The following is an 18014-nucleotide window of genomic DNA, read 5'->3' on the forward strand; positions in this document are numbered from 1 at the left end:
CATTTTCGTTTTAAATACACAATGTGTAATTCTCTTTGTTTTATGTTTAGATTGACGGTAAAGCTCAACTGGGACTGGCATTAAACAGCTAAAAGCCTCTTTTTTTTTTTTTTTAATAAAGTATCGTTAACCATGCCAAACTGCTCCTGATTGTGAAGTGAGTTGAGTTCACTGCCACCAGACACCTTTTGCTTGTTCTTAGGCTTTTTGTGGCCTTTTGTGATGGTTATTTCAAGAATGATGAGTCTTAACGAAAGGTGATGTGAGAAGAACTTGAGAAGAAAATGTACTGGAAGTCATATTCAAATTCCGCAGTAAGACTCCAGCGTCACTATTCGTTGTAGATAGAGTGTTTGTGTGGCAGTTGAGAATGCTGAAAAAATGTATGCATGAGGGAGGTGTATCCGTGACTGTGTTAATAATGCCAGTATTATCTGAACTGATCATTTCTATTTTCAAACATTTACCATTGCAAAAATTTCTTACAAATCCAAACAAATCAGGTTGACCAGCGTCACGGAACGCATCAATGTCCATTGTTATTGACTATTTCATAGTAATAATGAATTATTTACCAGTTTCCTCATACCATGGCGCACAGGAGGGCGTCCATATTTATATAAGCATGTCGTTCTACTCAGTGTAAACACGTTCACTCTTGAGTGAGAGGCTTGTTTCTTTTCTATTTTTTTTTTTACTTGCAACGAGCCTCTCTCAGGGGACGATTAACGGAGCGTTTGCTGTCAAATTATGTCTGGCTTTTAGGTAATGGACTGAAATGCTTTTTCCCTTCTTATTTAATTAAACCGTCGCTTCCGCCCAGCAGCCATTACTCAGTCAACCCTAAATAGTTTATACAACCTGAGGTCATCCCATCAAATTATTTAAACCTTAAATCTCTTGTATGAGGCACGGTGACCGACTGGTTAGCACATCTGGCTCACAGTTCTGAGAACCGAACATGCATGGTAGGTTGATTGAGGACTCTAAATTACCCTTAGGTGTGAATGTGTGCGTGAATCAGATCATTATGTCAGAAGCAGGAGTATGAGCAGCTTCTGGTGTGACGTATAAAATACATGTCAAACAGGGACAATTGCTTTTGACACAACCGGGAAGGACAAGTGAGTGTAGAGTGTAAACAAGTGCTTTCCCGCCTCTGTTACGGCTCGGATGCTACAGCCAAAGGTGGAAAATTGCCGGATGGATTCTGTGCCCTCGTTCTGCAGAATAGTCACATGGAAAAAGGATGCCAAATGAAATTATCATCTTTTGTAGTTAAACCTGCATGCTTTCATCAGAATTAAGCATGAACACTTTTACAGGGATTAAACCGAAATGATGTAACATGTTAATCTTTACACAGAAGCATCTCCATGTTGTATTTTTGTTTTTTTTGGGGGCTGCACAAGGAGACTCACACCTGTTACATGGTGTTATTTGGTACGCTCAGCCTGGCCCTGTAATAACGTGTTTTAAACACTCTCGCGCGCGCACACGCAAAAATACACACCCACACACACGACTGCACAGTCAGCCCTGCTGCACTGGTTTTTACAGCTGTTGACACACCCACGACAAAACATCATAGAGAAACACACATTCATGAAGTGAACCCCCTTGAGAAGGATCACCACCTCACATATTCACCTATTAATAATAAGGCGCAGTTTTGATAGACACTATCAGTTACCTTATTTAGCAACATGAGCGAGTCAGATTATGCATGATGTGTAGGTAGTGAATTGAAAATGTGGGGGGGGGGGGGGGGGGGTGTGGAAGGAGAGTCAGACAGTTGTATTAACTTGATATGACACACATGCATGACCGGTCCCTCAAGAAAAAAATAAGTCAGAGTGAACGTGCTTGCCAGGGAGGTTAGGTTAAATTATCACATAACTCAAGATACACTCTATGTGAGCAATGTATTTATGGGCTGGAGTAAACTGTCACCGGCAAAAGCCGCTTGACAGAAGAATATATTTGGTCTAAATAAAGTTATGTAAATACTGCATTTTGCTCATATAGTCCAAAATCTTCTGCTTATCTTCATCGTTCAACTTGTCGTCCTCTACGGTAGACTTCATTTTGAAGGCATAAGACTCTAGGTTGTTGAAAATATAATACAGTGGACCCCCGCATATTTGCGGTTCGGCACCCGCGCATTCACCTATCCGCAGATCATTCCCCCCCCTTTTTTCCCAATTAAAAAAAAAAAAAAGTTTTCCTTTTTTCTTTTTTGCGAGGGTGCTAACCCGAAAACAACTGTGCTGCGTTTCGTCATCAAATCTACGTCTATATTTATTATACTGCCCCCTGGTGACCGAGGTGCCAGAAGGAGCGGCACAATGGCCATTGAATTATCATGATTCACAGACTTTGATTCTTTACATTCTATTTAATTTTGTTTTTACTGTATGTTTTTAGAAAGTACAATACTGCAAGTGCTATTTTGCTAATTGAAAAACAATTAACTTTTTTTTGGGGCGCTGGAACAGTTTTATGGCATTTCCATTCATTTAAATGGGGAAAGATGATTTGTGATATGGGCGTGGTCACGGAACAAATTAAACTCCTCCTGTAATAAAATCTAGAATTAAATTTGTAGAAACAAGTACAGTACATTATCCTCAACGGCTGAATAAGAACTCTGAACTGTCTGCAGAAACCAAATTTCTGCTAATAGTGGCCAGGGGTGTTTATTTAGTCAACTGCAGAAGGAGCACGCATCTTTAAAAGAGGGAAGCCTTTATTTTTATGCACTTTTTGGCTAAATTTAATTTGTGAAGGGAACTCGTTTACAATGTGCACACCACACTTTAAATAATCTAGAACAGTGAGAGACTTCTGAAAGGCTCAGCAGCTTTGTCTGTGTGTGAGCAATTGGGCTTGTGTTTTATATTCTATTCTTATTCATGTGCAGCACTTTGTTTCAACTGCAGTGGTGGTTTTTTTTAATAAATAAAATTAAGTTGAGTATATCTTCAAAGTTGGGTTCTTATTAAATTTTGAGTATCTCCTCTTAATTCCGACTGGTTCGTCAGGCTTCCCTCTCTCACCCTGCGCACTCCCGCTCTAGAGCACATCGAGCGTGACTCGCTGTCAGGCCGCAGCATGTCTGCAGGCCAGGGCCACAAGTCCATTTTTTTCATTCTAGGACAATGCTGTGATTGTGATGTGCAATCGAGAGTCGCACGGAAAGGAAACTCGCCATCATGAAGCGGGGTGCGATGTAACAGCAGCCTGCCGGTAATCTCGACATTGATGTCACGTATAGCCTTGAATCGTCTTTCCATGAGGTCTGTCTGGTCCTCTTTCCCCTGTCTAATGTGTGTCAGTCCTGCCAGCGGCCTCTCACATGGCCTTTTATCGGTCACTGGCTTCTGGTGCCGACACCCTCCTTTCTTGGTTCTCTCCTTCCCCCTCTGTCCTCTCTACTACCACCACCTGTCTTTTCTCCCAGGCTGTCCACATCCTTCAGTCTGCAGGCTGCTTTTTTTGTGAGTCTCGTGGGGAGGGGCGAGGGACGGCATCTTCTCTTCCCGTGCTTCCTGCTGTCTCCGTTCTGCCTCAGCAGGGAAAAAAAGACACGGGCAGGAGCTAGGGAGCTGTTTGCTTCAAAGAAAAGACATATGCTGTTTGGGTGTCATCTGGTTACTGGGTTAATTGCAACACTGCACTACATGGTAGCTTTGTTTTAATAGCACAGTGGATCCTCGGTGGCAGTTTGGAGAATGGGGGGTCCACTTTACATGAACCACAGGGGATTGAGACCGAACCCTGCCGCAACTGACGAAAATCTGACCTGCCAGTATAATTTCCTACATTTATATTTGTTCCTCTAGTGGTAATGGCCTGCTGTCTAAATACTTTTGTCCATGTAGTGTGCCCTTAAATTCCTTCGGTTCCCTGATTTAGCATTCCTTAACTCCCACTCTATTCCTATTTACCGCCAGCTTACCTGGCGTCACTACTCAAAATGCTTGCAGATGTTTCCTCTGTGTGACGCTGCATAAACACGCAAAAGCGATCATTCACATTTCCCTCGTCGTTCTCGTGCGCAGCAGCAGTTGTTGGGATTCAAGTTAGGAGTCCCTGTTCGACCTCACATTGAGCAGCGCGGCTCCATTTTCCTTTTCACGGGGAGTGACACAAAGCCGAGCTGACATCACATCAGTGCTAGAGGGTAATCAGCTGCGCCGACCCGTTTCCAGCTCTTTAAGTTGATATCGCTGCCTTTCGTGGCGCAACTTGTCTCCCAGCAAATAGTCGAGTGCTGTCAGAACAATCACCATTACTCTCGGCCTTCTTTCACTCACTAATATCGTCTTGTAACATTAGCACACACACACAAAAAAAAACATCTTTATTTCTTAGCCATGTCTTTCCCCATCTGTTTATGCTCATTAACCACAAAGTCCTCTATATATAACTAGCGCTTATCTAACCCCTTGACGGTTTGAGGGTCCTACCAGTCAGTTTAATGCTGGTAAGACTTCCACTTACTTATACGAATAGCCTGTGAAGTTACAGAAATCAGCGTTCACATTTGTTCGCATTCTTCGATAAAATGTCCTCCGGATAACTTAACTCCAAGGCAAGAATTTGTTAAAGCCCTCTCTAAACTAAACCCTTGGTTGAGCAAAATATTCCACACGAGACCGATCTGTTTACATTCCCACCTTGACTCGCTATAAACAGAATTCCAAATCATTTCGTCATCCTCCTCAAAAGGGTCGTTCCTTGGTGCCAGTGTACTCGCCAGAGTATGATTGACAGCTGTCATCAGTCCTCGGAATTGCGTGAGGGAGAACAATGTCTGTTCAGCTCACAAAGCATGTCTGTAACGTATCATCAATGACAGGTAGCCTGCCATGGCCAAGGCCAGACATTGTGGCTGCAGATAGTTAAGATAAGGACTGAGTGCTTGTTTTCTTCTTAATAAAGCACTGGAGTCGCTATTTGGCCGTCATCTTTGCTTATGGAACTGCTGGAGTTTATTATTGTTATTATTCCGACAAATGAATCACCTTTTCGGTGGCCTCAATATGACCGAAAACTCACCAATTTTTGCATGCACATATATCGTGGCGAAAATATACGGGCCTGATCGTCGCTGCTTGCAGCTTTAATTTCATCAGAATCGGAATCATCAGCCCCCCCCCCCCAAAATATTTTTGCCCACCCCATCATTGATTACTGTCCGATCGCGACACTCCTTCTACCCCCCTCAGCCCTATAGACGATTAGCTTCCGATTCATTCGCCACCGTCACCACCCTGGCCAGTGGCCGATTAGCTTCCGATCGTATTGTGTGTGTAATGTGCTCCGAGAATGTCGACAAAGGACACCACACACGTAAAGATTCTGTTCCGCTGACGATCTTGAAGTCTCGCCTCAAGTCTGAAGTCTCGCCTGATCACACCTGATCTCACAAACCGTTGTTATAAAGAAAAAAATGAAGATATTTGGTCGTAAATATTGAACACATTCATTATTTAAGATTTTTGTCCCCGATCTGTTTGGGACCCTAAAATCAGGACGAATCCACTCTTAACACACATCAGACCTAAGGATAGATAATCTTATAGGATCATCTTTTAAGACTTAAGATTGTCTGGGGCAGAACCAGGACAAAAACAGCCCGATTGTCTTTGTCAACACCCAGGTCAGCCCAAGTCAGACTGTAGCAAGTTTGACGTTAGCCATTTAGTAGCCAATGTCAGTCCAATATCTGCCAAACCTTTACTATATGGAGAGCTTGAGAGGCAGACAAACATACTAACAATTTAGCATCAGCCACACCTGACTGGTGCACTTGTTGTTGATTGATTTCGGGTCTAGGGGCCATTTCACCTCCCCTTGTGGTGATTTGTCTCATATGTGTGCTTCCACCCCGTGACCCTCTCGGCGGGGCCTCATCTATCTCTCCTCCTTCTCTTCCTGTCCCCGTCACGCTGTCTTTGTTTGACTCTGTCAGACGCTGCAACTCTCGCCGCAGTTGTACTTTTCTGCTGGACAAACTGTTGCTTCCCGCTGTGCGCAAAATTCTTTTACTGACAACTTTTTGTTTATGTGTTTTGGAGAAGACATCAATTATAATTTTTCCCCATAGTCCGTCAGGGAAATGTATTAAAATGCCTAGCCATTGCCATTTCCTGCTTGTTTCATCTATTTTGAGAGGTCTCATTCCCTCTCTAGGGCTCTACGCCTTGCAGTCATTCAGGTTGACATTCTGTGCAGGTCCCCCCCCCCCGCCCTGCAGATTGCTTCTAAATGTCTTATGTGGCGGAGAGGACAACAGCTGCATACAGAAACACTCAGTAGTTCAAGCAAATCATATTTTGGAAGTATTGGTCTTGCTTGTCTGTGACGCAGCATTTTCCTCCACAAATAATTAACTGGCGTCACCTGGACGGTTTTCAGTGCAATTTCACGTTGGCCAAGTGACGAGTCCTTCCAAAAGCTCCACCTCCAGATCGTACAGCAGCCCATTTAGCTAACAAACTAGTTGGGTGTCAATTAATTGTTTTTCGTAAGGTTGCTGCCTCCAGCCTTCTCTATGTAACCTCCAAGCAAGAGTCGATCTGCTGGAGTGGGCAAAAGCTGGACTTTACCCTGGACTGGTTGCTGGTCCATCGTAGCTGACTTGGGTGAACTACAGCCTGGATTGGTTGTTAGTCAATCACTGGGCACCACATACTGACAAGAACCATTCGTTGAGTGGCAACTGATCCCACGCTGTCATCCCAGTGAACCAGTACATCACCATCAGTGACCTCAATCCACTATCAAGTAGTGATAAATTGCTTGTAGGCAGAGATGTATTTTCAAATTGTGTCATATCCCACAGAATTTGTGTACATGGAGTACTGTGCGCACACCCTCTATAGTAACAAGGAATTGGGTGGAGCTCAGTAGCGTTGCTCTACTCATACAACCGTTACTTTCCTGGTCTTAACATGTACCACATCTGGAGTGAATGGTTATCATCATGCATAAGGAACAGGCCCCATAGTGACGTGCTGTTTCACACAGATCTAACTTCACTTTTCCCATCACATCGCCTCAGTCCAACCTGAGGCTTTGCTCCCTGCTGCTCACGCTGTCGAGTTGAATTAGCTTGTTTCTGCTTTGCCAGATGTTCCTTCAGTTCTCTAACAAGAAGCACAAGCCGAGTCATTTGTGCCGTGAGGTGTCACCGTTTTGGTAAGGTAACACCAGGTGACAACCTGAGGGTGAAGGAGCTGACATCACCTCTTTCGATTGCTTATAAGTTGCTGTATAAGTTGAAGATTTTACTCTGCCATTGATTTGGTTTGTCTAACTAGCTAAAGTTGTTCTTCATCTTCGAGCCGTTTGATTTTTGAAGTAATTTTCTCCCATAGTTCTCCAAGTGGATACGTCAAACCTACTGTGACGTTTCAAACAGTGTCACACTTGCCCTAGAAACTCCAAAGCCAAAACTTTTAAATACCGCAAATGGAACAGTCTTTGTGAGAAGAGCAGTCTGGGCCGTAGAATAGTTTATGTACAATTGTTTTGTCCTGAATGTATTTACATTGTTATGGAGGATTTTAGAGGCCTTCGGAGTGCTCATTCCATGTTTTTTAGAAAATTCCACAAAGATGGTGGCCACTTGTCACGTTGCCTATTGTAAATGTGGAAAAATGACAGAGGCAGCAGACATTCATCGCAACTTTACTCTCTGGCTTTGATCCAATTCTTGGAAAACACATCCTTCCCTCGTTTCCACCCTCAAGATTTTATCAAAGGGAAAAAAATGGATGCCTACTATGGACTGATTTCAGATGGGAGCGTTGACATCAAACAAACCCAGGGCGATGGATCTCCAAAATAAATTACGAAACCTTGGACAGGGCGGAAATGTTTGTGATGTATGGAGTGTCTGTCACCCTTTTCTCTCTCTCCGCTGACAGCAGGAGAGAAGTTTGCAGAGGAAACAGGAAAGGCCTGAGCCGCTCGGTGTTGGGACGGATATCCTCTTCAGGAGCCGTTACCCCTCCCCTCTCACTTGACTCTCCCTCTCTTTATCTCTTTTTATCGGGTTTCCCCCCCTCCAAACACGCCGCATTTGGTCCACATTTTGGCTCGGGAGGGCACCGAAGGAGGGAGTTGTGTTCTTCTGTGGTTTTCGGATTATCAAACCTGAGCAAACTATGTGTTGGCATGGCGATGAGGAGGATGAAGACAGCTCGGAGGTGATGTGTTGTCAGCTTGTTTGTTTGCGTTGTGTGTTCCTGTAATGGCAAGTAGTGTTAGGACTGGCTGTGATCAACGCACTCAGTGTTCCTGATGGAGTGTCTGGGTGCGAGCAGAGCAGACGCAATTCAGTTGGAACTTTGAACCTGAGCAGGAGTCACTTCGCAGGGACGGTTTTGTGACATTTTTCACAAGACAATGGTAGCTCATCTGGTCGTTGAGACATAAGATGTGATGTTTACCGATCTTATGGTCATTGAAAGCGCTCGCAAATGATGTTGAAGGAAGTGAATAGTGTCTTTAATTCCCATGGCAACCCCTGATCACGCTTTTTCGTGGTCTATAATATTCGTTTTATAATAGTACAATAATATCAGTGCTGACTTTACTGTTCATAGTTGTGTGGAGTGCTTGTAGAAACTTATTACTGTTATTATTATTAATCAGTTTTTAGCATTCCATATTTCCTCCTACAATGGTTAATTGTGGTTATTTACCTAACGCCAGATGTCTATGGGTATGGTTGAAGCTAAAGGTATTGCTGGTTGTTTGATCGACAGAGAATTGTGACTTACCAAATCAGGGAGTAGCGTACTGAACCAAACTGCTATAGTAAAGATAACATCAGTTAAAAAGGGTATGTTTTTTTTTCCGTTAGGGGCAAAAACGAGCCAGAGAGTTGAGGGGATGTGTTTATCTTCAATAAGTGGACAAAGCACTATGTCTGCACAATATACAGTATATTGTTTGAGCATCGTCATCACAAATGTACTTGTGCACAATAGTCACATCGCAGGGTCCTGCGCAATGTTGGTGTATTGATATGCAATCAATCAACTGTAATATTAATAAGCAACCAGCAGAGGAACCTAGTTAGACATGCTAATAAGATTAGCAATGATGTTACATAAATTATAACCCATCAAACACAGACAGAGCAACCCAGAGTGTTATATACTTATTTTTTTGTATAATAACTATTAATGAGGACACGGGAAACACAGGCCTGCATTTACTGTATCTCTCTTCAGAGTGTGACGAACAAATGCATGTCCCAACTGATTACACTTGGAGGGAGGGGCGAGAGCCACGGTGTTATTGGAAGGGACAAACTTCAGGTGTACACGTGTTTTGCTCAAACTAATGCACTCAAATATAAAAAAATACTAATGCATATGTTAAAACATAGATGTAAAATAACAGTTTGATTAAAAATAAATGAATAGTGTTAGGAATGTGCTAATGACTCTACAGTGTAACTGGGCATGAAAAGAAATTATTTTAACTTCATGTCTGGCTTGGAATATTGCTCAATGATACAGTGCATTTAAACAGAGGTAGACTTAATAGAAAATGACTCCATATATGTTTGTGCTCTACCGCGCATAGTTTTTCTAGAGAGGGGGGGGAAAAAAGATAAATGTGCTGATTTACACGTTACATGTATGTTATCCTGTATTTTTTAACATCGCAATATACTGTACATCGCAGGGTTAAAGAAAAGTGCAATGTAATTTTTTAAAAATGAATTAATTAATTTGTTACTACGTCTTTGTCGTAGTAACTTTTTTTTACTGCGATGGAGTATATATATGAACTACACTTCAACACCATTTAATCCTTATTATGGCTTTAAACGCAGACTGAATCGTTCCACTTATCCGCATTCCTTTTCTCTTGATTTTTCATTCGTACTCTCTTCCTCTAAAATCCCCCATCATTATCTGTCGCTCTCCATCTCCTTCCTCCCATTACACATCGCTGTATCCTGCCCCCCCCCGTCTTTTCCTCTTCTGGCAAACTCGCTATCAAAACCTCCTGTTACCAAAGCGGGAGCTGCTGTTGTGTTGTTGTATTTTATGATCGCATCTTCAATTCCATCTCCGCTCTCCTTTCCTCCAGAGTGATCCAGGCGAGCTGTCGGTACTAGAGCAACTGGGTCTGGACCAGAACTCGGACTTCTCTGACTCGAGTGTGCAGCAGCTCCTGGATGAGCAGCGTGAGATGATTCGCCGAGAGATCCGTAAGGAGTTGAAGATTAAAGAGGGAGCCGAGAACCTGCGCAGAGCCACCACGGACAAGAGGAACGCTCAGCAGGTGGGGTTGTAAATGAAATTTGTACTTTTTGTGTGGACTAGAGCATGAAACAGATTAGTCCTAAAATATTTGATTGTACAATTTACTGTACAAGGATTTGTGATGCACCAAAACAAATGATAAAAATTCATGTGCCATACAAATGCCTCTTATAACGCCAGGGAAGATACGTTTAGATACATTTACTTCAGGACTGCTCCAGAAAAACAATGAAATACCTTCTGGAATACTGCCAGTGAACGACTGACTTTATGCAAATAGTGGCTGGAGGTGTTTATTTACTCAACTGCAGAGAGGGGCGGCATCTAAGGAGCGCATGGTCCAAGCGGTATACGCGGTAGATGGTATACATTTGAACCAATTGTGATAACGCTTCTTAATGATGTCATTGTATCTTCCTCCATCTGATATTGTCTGCTCGGGAACTACTGAGGGAATGCTAGGTGCTAAGTTAACTTGCTCCACACGAGCTGCAGCTGGCTAGCTAGTGCGGCTAAACCCTGTCCTACCACGGCGCGAAGTCACTTAAGATCCCCAAAATATAAACATGGACGCATATAATATTGTGTGTGTCAGTCTCAAAAACCGCAGCCTAAGACTGCACACACGAAAGCAGATTTTGTTACGATGACAAGCCAGGGGTGGAGCTAAGAGGTGGCTACCTATTGAACTCGCATTCTAAAAGAAGTGAGTGTGAAGTAGTTATAATCCCCCATGAAGACAGGAAAAGCTTGGATTGTATTTTCACTTTTAGACGCAGCACTTCATCCCCAAGCTGCCGAATTACATGCAAATTCACAGATCCGCAGTGCAGGCAGCAAACACATCACCAAACACAAATTTAGAGAATGACGCGCATTCTATTTTGTGACACAGGGTCTATTTGAGGGACAAACACTGGTTGAGGAAATATGGTAATTACCACTGCTGGAATGATAAGTGGTTGTTTTTAGTCCAGATAGAGAGACAGAGATACAGATTCCCACCCTGTGAAGCCAGGCGTTTCCCTTTACACATTTGTTTCAGAGAGTTGTGAAGTAACAACTTAAGCTCTCTGATCCTTTTGGTTGAATTCTACAGGTAGACAGCCAGCTCCGGAGCTCCAATCGCAGGCTAGATAACCTTCACGCTCAGCTCCAAGAACTGGATGCTCACATTGTGGTGAAGGGAGGAGATGAGTATAAAGGTAGACTGTCCACACGAATACTCTGCATGCTCTGTAAATCCTCATTTGGTTTCTTTCTTGCATCAACTCACAACCTTTCTCTTGTCCCAGATGAGTGTCCTCAGTCTCCCGGGACGGAGAGCAGAACGTCAGCCCACAAGGAGCGCATCGCCGCCCTGGAGAGGCAGCTCAAGATTGAGCTCAAAGTCAAGCAAGGAGTTGAGAACATGATCCCCATCTACGCCAATGGATCCACCAAGGTGCTTTACTAAATATTGTTGTTCAGTCATCCGTATACTGTGGGTGTAGGAACACAAAAATAGGAAGCAGTGTTTTCAGCCTCTTTCACACAGAGATCCCACAAAATAGCCACATGAGAACCTGTAACAGGAGATCATGTTTGACACAGAAGCCAGCAAAGGCCCGATATTGGCACACACAGTGACATTATGCAAATGTTGGTTGTGACATTGCTTTCAACACAACAGGCTGGGGGGAAGTGAGGATCGGGTGTTAAATTTCACCCCGCTGTTGCGGAATTGCGGCATCCTCTTTTACACGGACGCCATTTCGGCTCTCTTACGGCCTCCGAAGGAGGAATATTCCCTGGTTGACTCCCCCCATTCCATGTCAGTGCCAGAACAGCGATCCGAGCAAAAGGCACTTTTAAACGGCCATTTAATTTTTATTTCATTTTAAAAAGCTGTCCCTGTACAAACGAGAACACACTCTCACAGTCTCTTAATCACAGACAAACACATACACACACTCTCACACCTCCCCCAAATTGTTCACACTGGCATTCCCCTTCATGGTTCACAACCTTGCAACTTGCTGACTCAAACACTGGCATAATAATCAGACAACGTGGAGAATCTCTATCCTCTCTTCGCTTGATTACTCTCACAGCTCGCCAAATTTTTATCAACAATCTGTTATCACTTTTTTTTTACTGGGAGCAGGAACGATCCAGTTTAAAGGTCTGATTGTGTTTGACCTTCCTGTCGGTGTCCTCAGGATAAGAAGATGCTGCAGACGGCCCAGCAGATGCTGCAGGACAGTAAAACCAAAATAGACATCATCCGCATGCAAATCCGCAAAGCCGTGCAGGCCACCGAGCACGACGGCGACACACAGGGTAGGTGCATGTTACCTCCGCTCAGGATGCTTGTTTGTTAGCTAGCAGGCGTACACACAAATGACTCAAGCGATTACCACAAATAAACTTGTGGAGGGGTGGGACAAAGAAGAATCCATCATGTTTTAGTATGACAAACAAAGGGATGCAAAGAAAACACTCAAACTAATATACTGTGTGTTCGATGTAGCTCGTTCAGATGTTTTGTACTTTATGTGCCCTGACGGAGGAATTGATGCCAATTCAGGGCAAGTGACTGACTTTGTCTGACAGTGAGTGCGATGGACAATCCCTACCCCTCTGATGGCCCTAAAAGGCTCAATTAATGACTTTGCCGAAGGGGGTGGACCTGGGCTGAGGGAAGAATCGTTAAAAACCTGGACTTTTACACCTACAGGAAGTGAAAAGGGAAGAAAACATGGATAATCTTTCTTTGGCATCTGTAACAGCTTCCACTCTTCTAGGAAGACTGTCTTGATTGTGAGGCAAATGTGCTAACCACCATTTCATTCTCCTGCCCTGCAAATATACAATTTGTCCAAAAGGGCTCAGTTTGTTTTTCACACAAAACATTCCAACAGCTCATGTCCCGTACTTAAGAGGGTTTTGCGCTTTGTTAATGGATGAGGCAAACAAACATTTTTCTTTTGTACAAAACAAATACATCAATCACTCGATATTTTTGGAGGAAGGTGGCAGCCGCATAATAGCCATGTTTTATTTAACTCGCCCTGAGTGTAAAACCCCAAAACCATGGCCCACAGGGATGTATTGTACCATGCAGAGTGTACAGAACAGAATACTGTCCCAGCCCGAATAGATAGATGCTTTATTCATCTAAAAGGAGAATTCAGAGATGCTCTTCTCCTTATTACAAGCCAGTGTATCATTTATATAATTTTGATGTTGCTATTTCAAGGGGAAATAACATATTATTATTATTATTACTATTATTATGCAGTGTTGTCTCCATCATGCAGAAAATCAGGTTTATTTATTTATTTATTTTGGTCTTTCCAACAAAGCGGATTATTTCACTTAATATGATGTAGTTTTCCAAAATCATGAGGCTTCAGCTATTGACGTCAGCGCTCCCAACTTTCTTCCGCGATGGGCTCCCACATAGCCCGTCTTAAGTTATTCTGGCTCATTTGAAGCATGCACACGCACACTGCACACACACACAAAACACACAGGGGAATTGGTTGTGTGTCTAGTGTACACAGACAGTCTCCAGGCACCACACCCCTTGGAGAGGTCATCTAGCGGAGTCCATGCTCCGGGCAGAACACCTTATTAGGAGATAAAAGCACCCATAAGCCACTTCTACTCCCACTGCTCATATTGCCCCCCCCCCCCCCCCCCCCCCGACGTTCTCTCTAAAGCTGTATTTTGAACCACTCACAAATCATAGACATTTTTAATACCATTTTATTCTCATCCACATTCAACAGCTGGACAAAGTCAATTGCTTGGGGTTGTGTTTATCTTCTCTTTGTATATCTTCTTCATCTTCCACCGCTCTCGTCACTTATCTGCTCTACGAAGCGTGTTGCCTACACTAAGAGGACACGTCTAAGTGGACCACTCAGATGTTGTAGTAGTGGATAATTTCTTAAAATCTGTCTTTAAAGAGAAATGTGTTAAATAGCGATTCAAAGATATGAAGGTTAATGTTGAATGACAAGTACGCAGTTAGTAGATTGCAAACAAGCCTCCAGGCTCTGCTCAAGTTTCTCTTCTGTGTGGTTAATCCGTGACACTTTATTATAGATGTTGTCATCACTTATCCAGGGTGGGTGCTTCTCATTAAGAACTGCTACCAAACAAGCAAACCAGGGCGCTATTGCCTCAACGTTAACTGTGACAAGACAGAATGGCGCTAAAACAGACTGGATCATAAGTGTAACACGATGTCTCTGATGTGACTGCAGGTAACCACGACATGTGTGGGGTGGAGCTGCGCATCGAGGAGCTGAGGCATCACTACAGGGTGGAACATGCTGTTGCTGAGGGGGCCAAAAACGTGCTTAGGCTCTTGGGGGCCAGCAAGGTTCAGGACAAGAAAGCCCTTTCCGAGGTAAAAGGCCTACTGATGCTTTCTCGTTGCCAAAAGCAGAAAGTATGAGAACTAGGCCTAGAACTGTGTCAGACATATTTAATGTAATTCTGACTAAACTACTTCATTAGCGTAGGCTAGTGATGACTAGGTCACAGTTTTGGAACCAAGTAAGCAACGCACCGTGGCACAGTGGTTGCAAATCACTGGTCTAGTCGATTTTTAACATTTGAGGATACCGCTTTAGAAATGACAGATACGATGATTATAACACATACTCTCCTGCTTGCTCACACTAAACAATACAGTGCTGTACTACACATTCTCCACCACCTTGTTTTATTGCTGCCCTCAGTCTCCTCGATACTAAAATTCTTCTCCAGATGAGAAATACAGGAGAAACTTGTTCTCCTCTATTGTTGTTTGTTAGCGTGTTTCTTTCAACTGATGCGTTCAATGCTGCAGGGTTTTTTTTTCTCCTCATTTTCATGTGATACTACTGTGGTGTTAGCAAACTCAATTCAACCCACTTAACAATAAGCAGCAGTTTGGCAAGTAGTGAACATTGTATCAAAAAAGGAGCGTCAAGCTTGCTAGCTTAATGCTAAGATACAATGGGAAATCCTATTGACATGCTAACATTAGCATCAATAGTCGAGGTTTTACAACCCTTCATGCAACGGATATTTGAACACAAATGGTGGAACATATGTAGACAGATAATATAAGAATACTCACATGCATATTTTCTTTATCCTGTCCGAAAACCTTATCACTAATGCTGACTAAAAAACTGACTAATACAACAATAACTAACGCACTGTATTACTACATTATATTATAATACTGCCTCCTGGTGGACAAGAAGGACCAGCACACTGAATTGGATTGCATCATCCTCACTAGGGTCGCGGGCATGCTGTAGCCTATCCCAGCTATCTTCGGGGGTGAGATGGGGTACACCCTGAACTGGTCGCCAGCCAATCGCAGGGCACACATAAACAAACAACCATTTGTACTCACATTCACACCTACGGGCAATTTAGAGTCTTAAATCAACCTACCATGCATATTTTTGGCATGTGGGAGGAAATCGGAGTGCCCGGAGAAAACCCATGCAGGCACGGGGAGAACCCCGATTTGAACCCCGGTCCTCAGAACTGTGAGGCAGACGTGCTAACCAGTCGTCCACCGTGCCGCTGGATTGCATCATTATTTTTGGTTGTTTAATTTCACATTTGATGGCAGGCACTGCAGTGACCCAACTATTTGTGTACACACAAAAACAAAATTTTATTTACCATGTCCACTTTAATATACACCAAACATGACTTTTAAAGCTGCCTTGCGTCCCTTCTGTGCACAGGCACAGTCTCGACTGAGCGAGGCCTCTCAACGCTTGGACCTGCTGAGGGATTCTCTGGACCACCGTCTGGCCGAGCTACCCGAGGACCACCCCAAGGCCAACATCATCAAAGAAGAGATGGTGCTCTCTTCCTCACCGGCCTTTAGCGCTCGCCACGGCGCCCCCTACGTATACAACCAGTACAGCACCCTCAACAAGCCCTCACCTCTCACTGGTACGAAACCAGAAACAAGACTTAATCCCAACAGTAGTAAGATTTCTTACTTTAAAACGAGTTTGACTTTGTGCTCAGGTACCTTGCAGGTCCAGCTGCTGGGCTGCGTGGGATTGTTGGAGGTGGTGCCAGGGCGCAATAAGGGGACTGCCGTCATGTTGCCCTGTTACAGCCCCGGAGATACGCGGTACTTCATGAGGGGCAACAAGGGACTCTACAGTCGCAGTGGTTCGGTCAGCGGGAAGACACCGAGTAAGACAGAGGAGGTCTCGTGTAAGTACAACATACAGTATATTATGTGAGTCTATATAGTACTTAGTGTTCATTTGAAAGATATCACTACTCACTGCCAAACAAAAATGTCACAAAAGGTACAAATACTTAAATAATCACGACCTTAATTTACTCACAAATTGACGTAGTCAGTGCAAAATGTGGTTTATTGTACCTTCTGCCATCTAATCGAAGTACATTTAATTGTTCTGCTTGTCCCTATACATTGTTGGCATAGATAGGTGAAGAAAGACATTTGTTATACAGCATATACATAATTAACAAATGATAATTTTAAGACTAATTAGCAGGCTTTACACGATCAGGATTTTTGGGACCGATCAGCGAGTTTAAAAAAACGATAACCGATCACCGATCCGATCACAAGATGGAGGAATGTGTCTATTCAAATGACCTGTTCATTTACTGTATATACTTGTGTACTTATTTGCTCACAAAATTATATTTACAATAAATAATGTATCTTTGTTCCTCTATTTATGCCAGTGAGGCATAGTGACAGACACAACAAATAAATGCTTTTCTATTAGATGGCAGGAAGTACATACAGAAATTAATGTATCCACTTTTTGTGACATTTTTGTTTGTTGGTGTGCTGTGAGATTTTTCAATTGTAAAATATGTTCCTTGGCTCCATAAAGGTTGGAAATCACTGCTATAGTCAGATCGTGTATTTTAATCAGTCAGGTCAAACCAACATTACAGGACAGAAATAATGGGTGCTAAATTTACTTTATTTTTTATTAAATTACTTCACCCACAGCGAAGCTTTAGAGCATGATTCGACAGAACAGCGGCATGTTTACGTCCAACCGTTTGTGCTACCGCTAGCTTGCTAGGCTACATAACATTTTATTAGCTGCTTGAGAGCCGTAGCGTATTGATACCTCTACCTCAGGTCTCCTGTCCTGAGCACCGGTGACCACCAACACACGTTTTCCCCATTTTGTACTTATAATACAAAGTCGGCGCGCTCCACTCTTGATCGTCAAAAACGGGATGCAGGGGTATCGGAATACAATACTTTATGGCAGTAATCTGACATAGTGCAATCTTGAGAGCAAATTTGTCTTGTATTTTGTATCTGATCCGGGCATTACGTGTTGTCTGTCTCAGATGTGTTGTCTGTTCCACACCGCCGACATGTTATTTTGTATTTTTTTTTAAATAACTTTATTGGCCGTCAGATATTTCCAATACTACGTCAAAAGACGCGGGCACAGGCTAAAAATAAACTAGCTTTTGGATTCAAATACACTGTGCACGATGGCGATGCGGAGTAAATGTCTTTTGCGGAGCCGATCAATGACGTCATTGATCGGATCGGTGAATTATGACATTAAAGGCGATCAGCATAAAATGCTAAGTATCAGCCGATACCGATCAGCCCGATAAAATCGGTGTAAAGTCTACTAATTAGGTGAAATTGGATAACTTGCCGCAGCATTCCTGATGATC

The 18014-nt window shown here is 43.1% G+C and overlaps 1 protein-coding gene across 4 annotated transcripts in view; it reads left to right on the top strand.

Annotated features, from left to right (window-relative positions):
- pkn1a (protein kinase N1a) overlaps positions 1 to 18014 on the top strand; it is a 40096-nt gene that overhangs the window by 9502 nt on the left and 12580 nt on the right. The window contains exons 1-8 of one of the 4 annotated variants that reach the window (XM_061771699.1): positions 8080 to 8222; positions 10126 to 10320; positions 11401 to 11506; positions 11597 to 11745; positions 12503 to 12623; positions 14558 to 14703; positions 16049 to 16262; positions 16341 to 16535. In XM_061771699.1, coding sequence (XP_061627683.1) covers positions 8181 to 8222; positions 10126 to 10320; positions 11401 to 11506; positions 11597 to 11745; positions 12503 to 12623; positions 14558 to 14703; positions 16049 to 16262; positions 16341 to 16535 — 1168 coding nt within the window. In that variant the 5' untranslated portion in view covers positions 8080 to 8180. Of the gene's footprint in view, positions 1 to 8079; positions 8223 to 10125; positions 10321 to 11400; positions 11746 to 12502; positions 12624 to 14557; positions 14704 to 16048; positions 16263 to 16340; positions 16536 to 18014 lie in introns of those variants that run through there. The other 3 variants (XM_061771700.1, XM_061771698.1, XM_061771701.1) reach the window with 3 other exon arrangements.

Source organism: Phyllopteryx taeniolatus, chromosome 4 (genome assembly GCF_024500385.1).
Source record: "Phyllopteryx taeniolatus isolate TA_2022b chromosome 4, UOR_Ptae_1.2, whole genome shotgun sequence".
NCBI classification, from domain to species: Eukaryota; Metazoa; Chordata; class Actinopteri; order Syngnathiformes; family Syngnathidae; genus Phyllopteryx; species Phyllopteryx taeniolatus.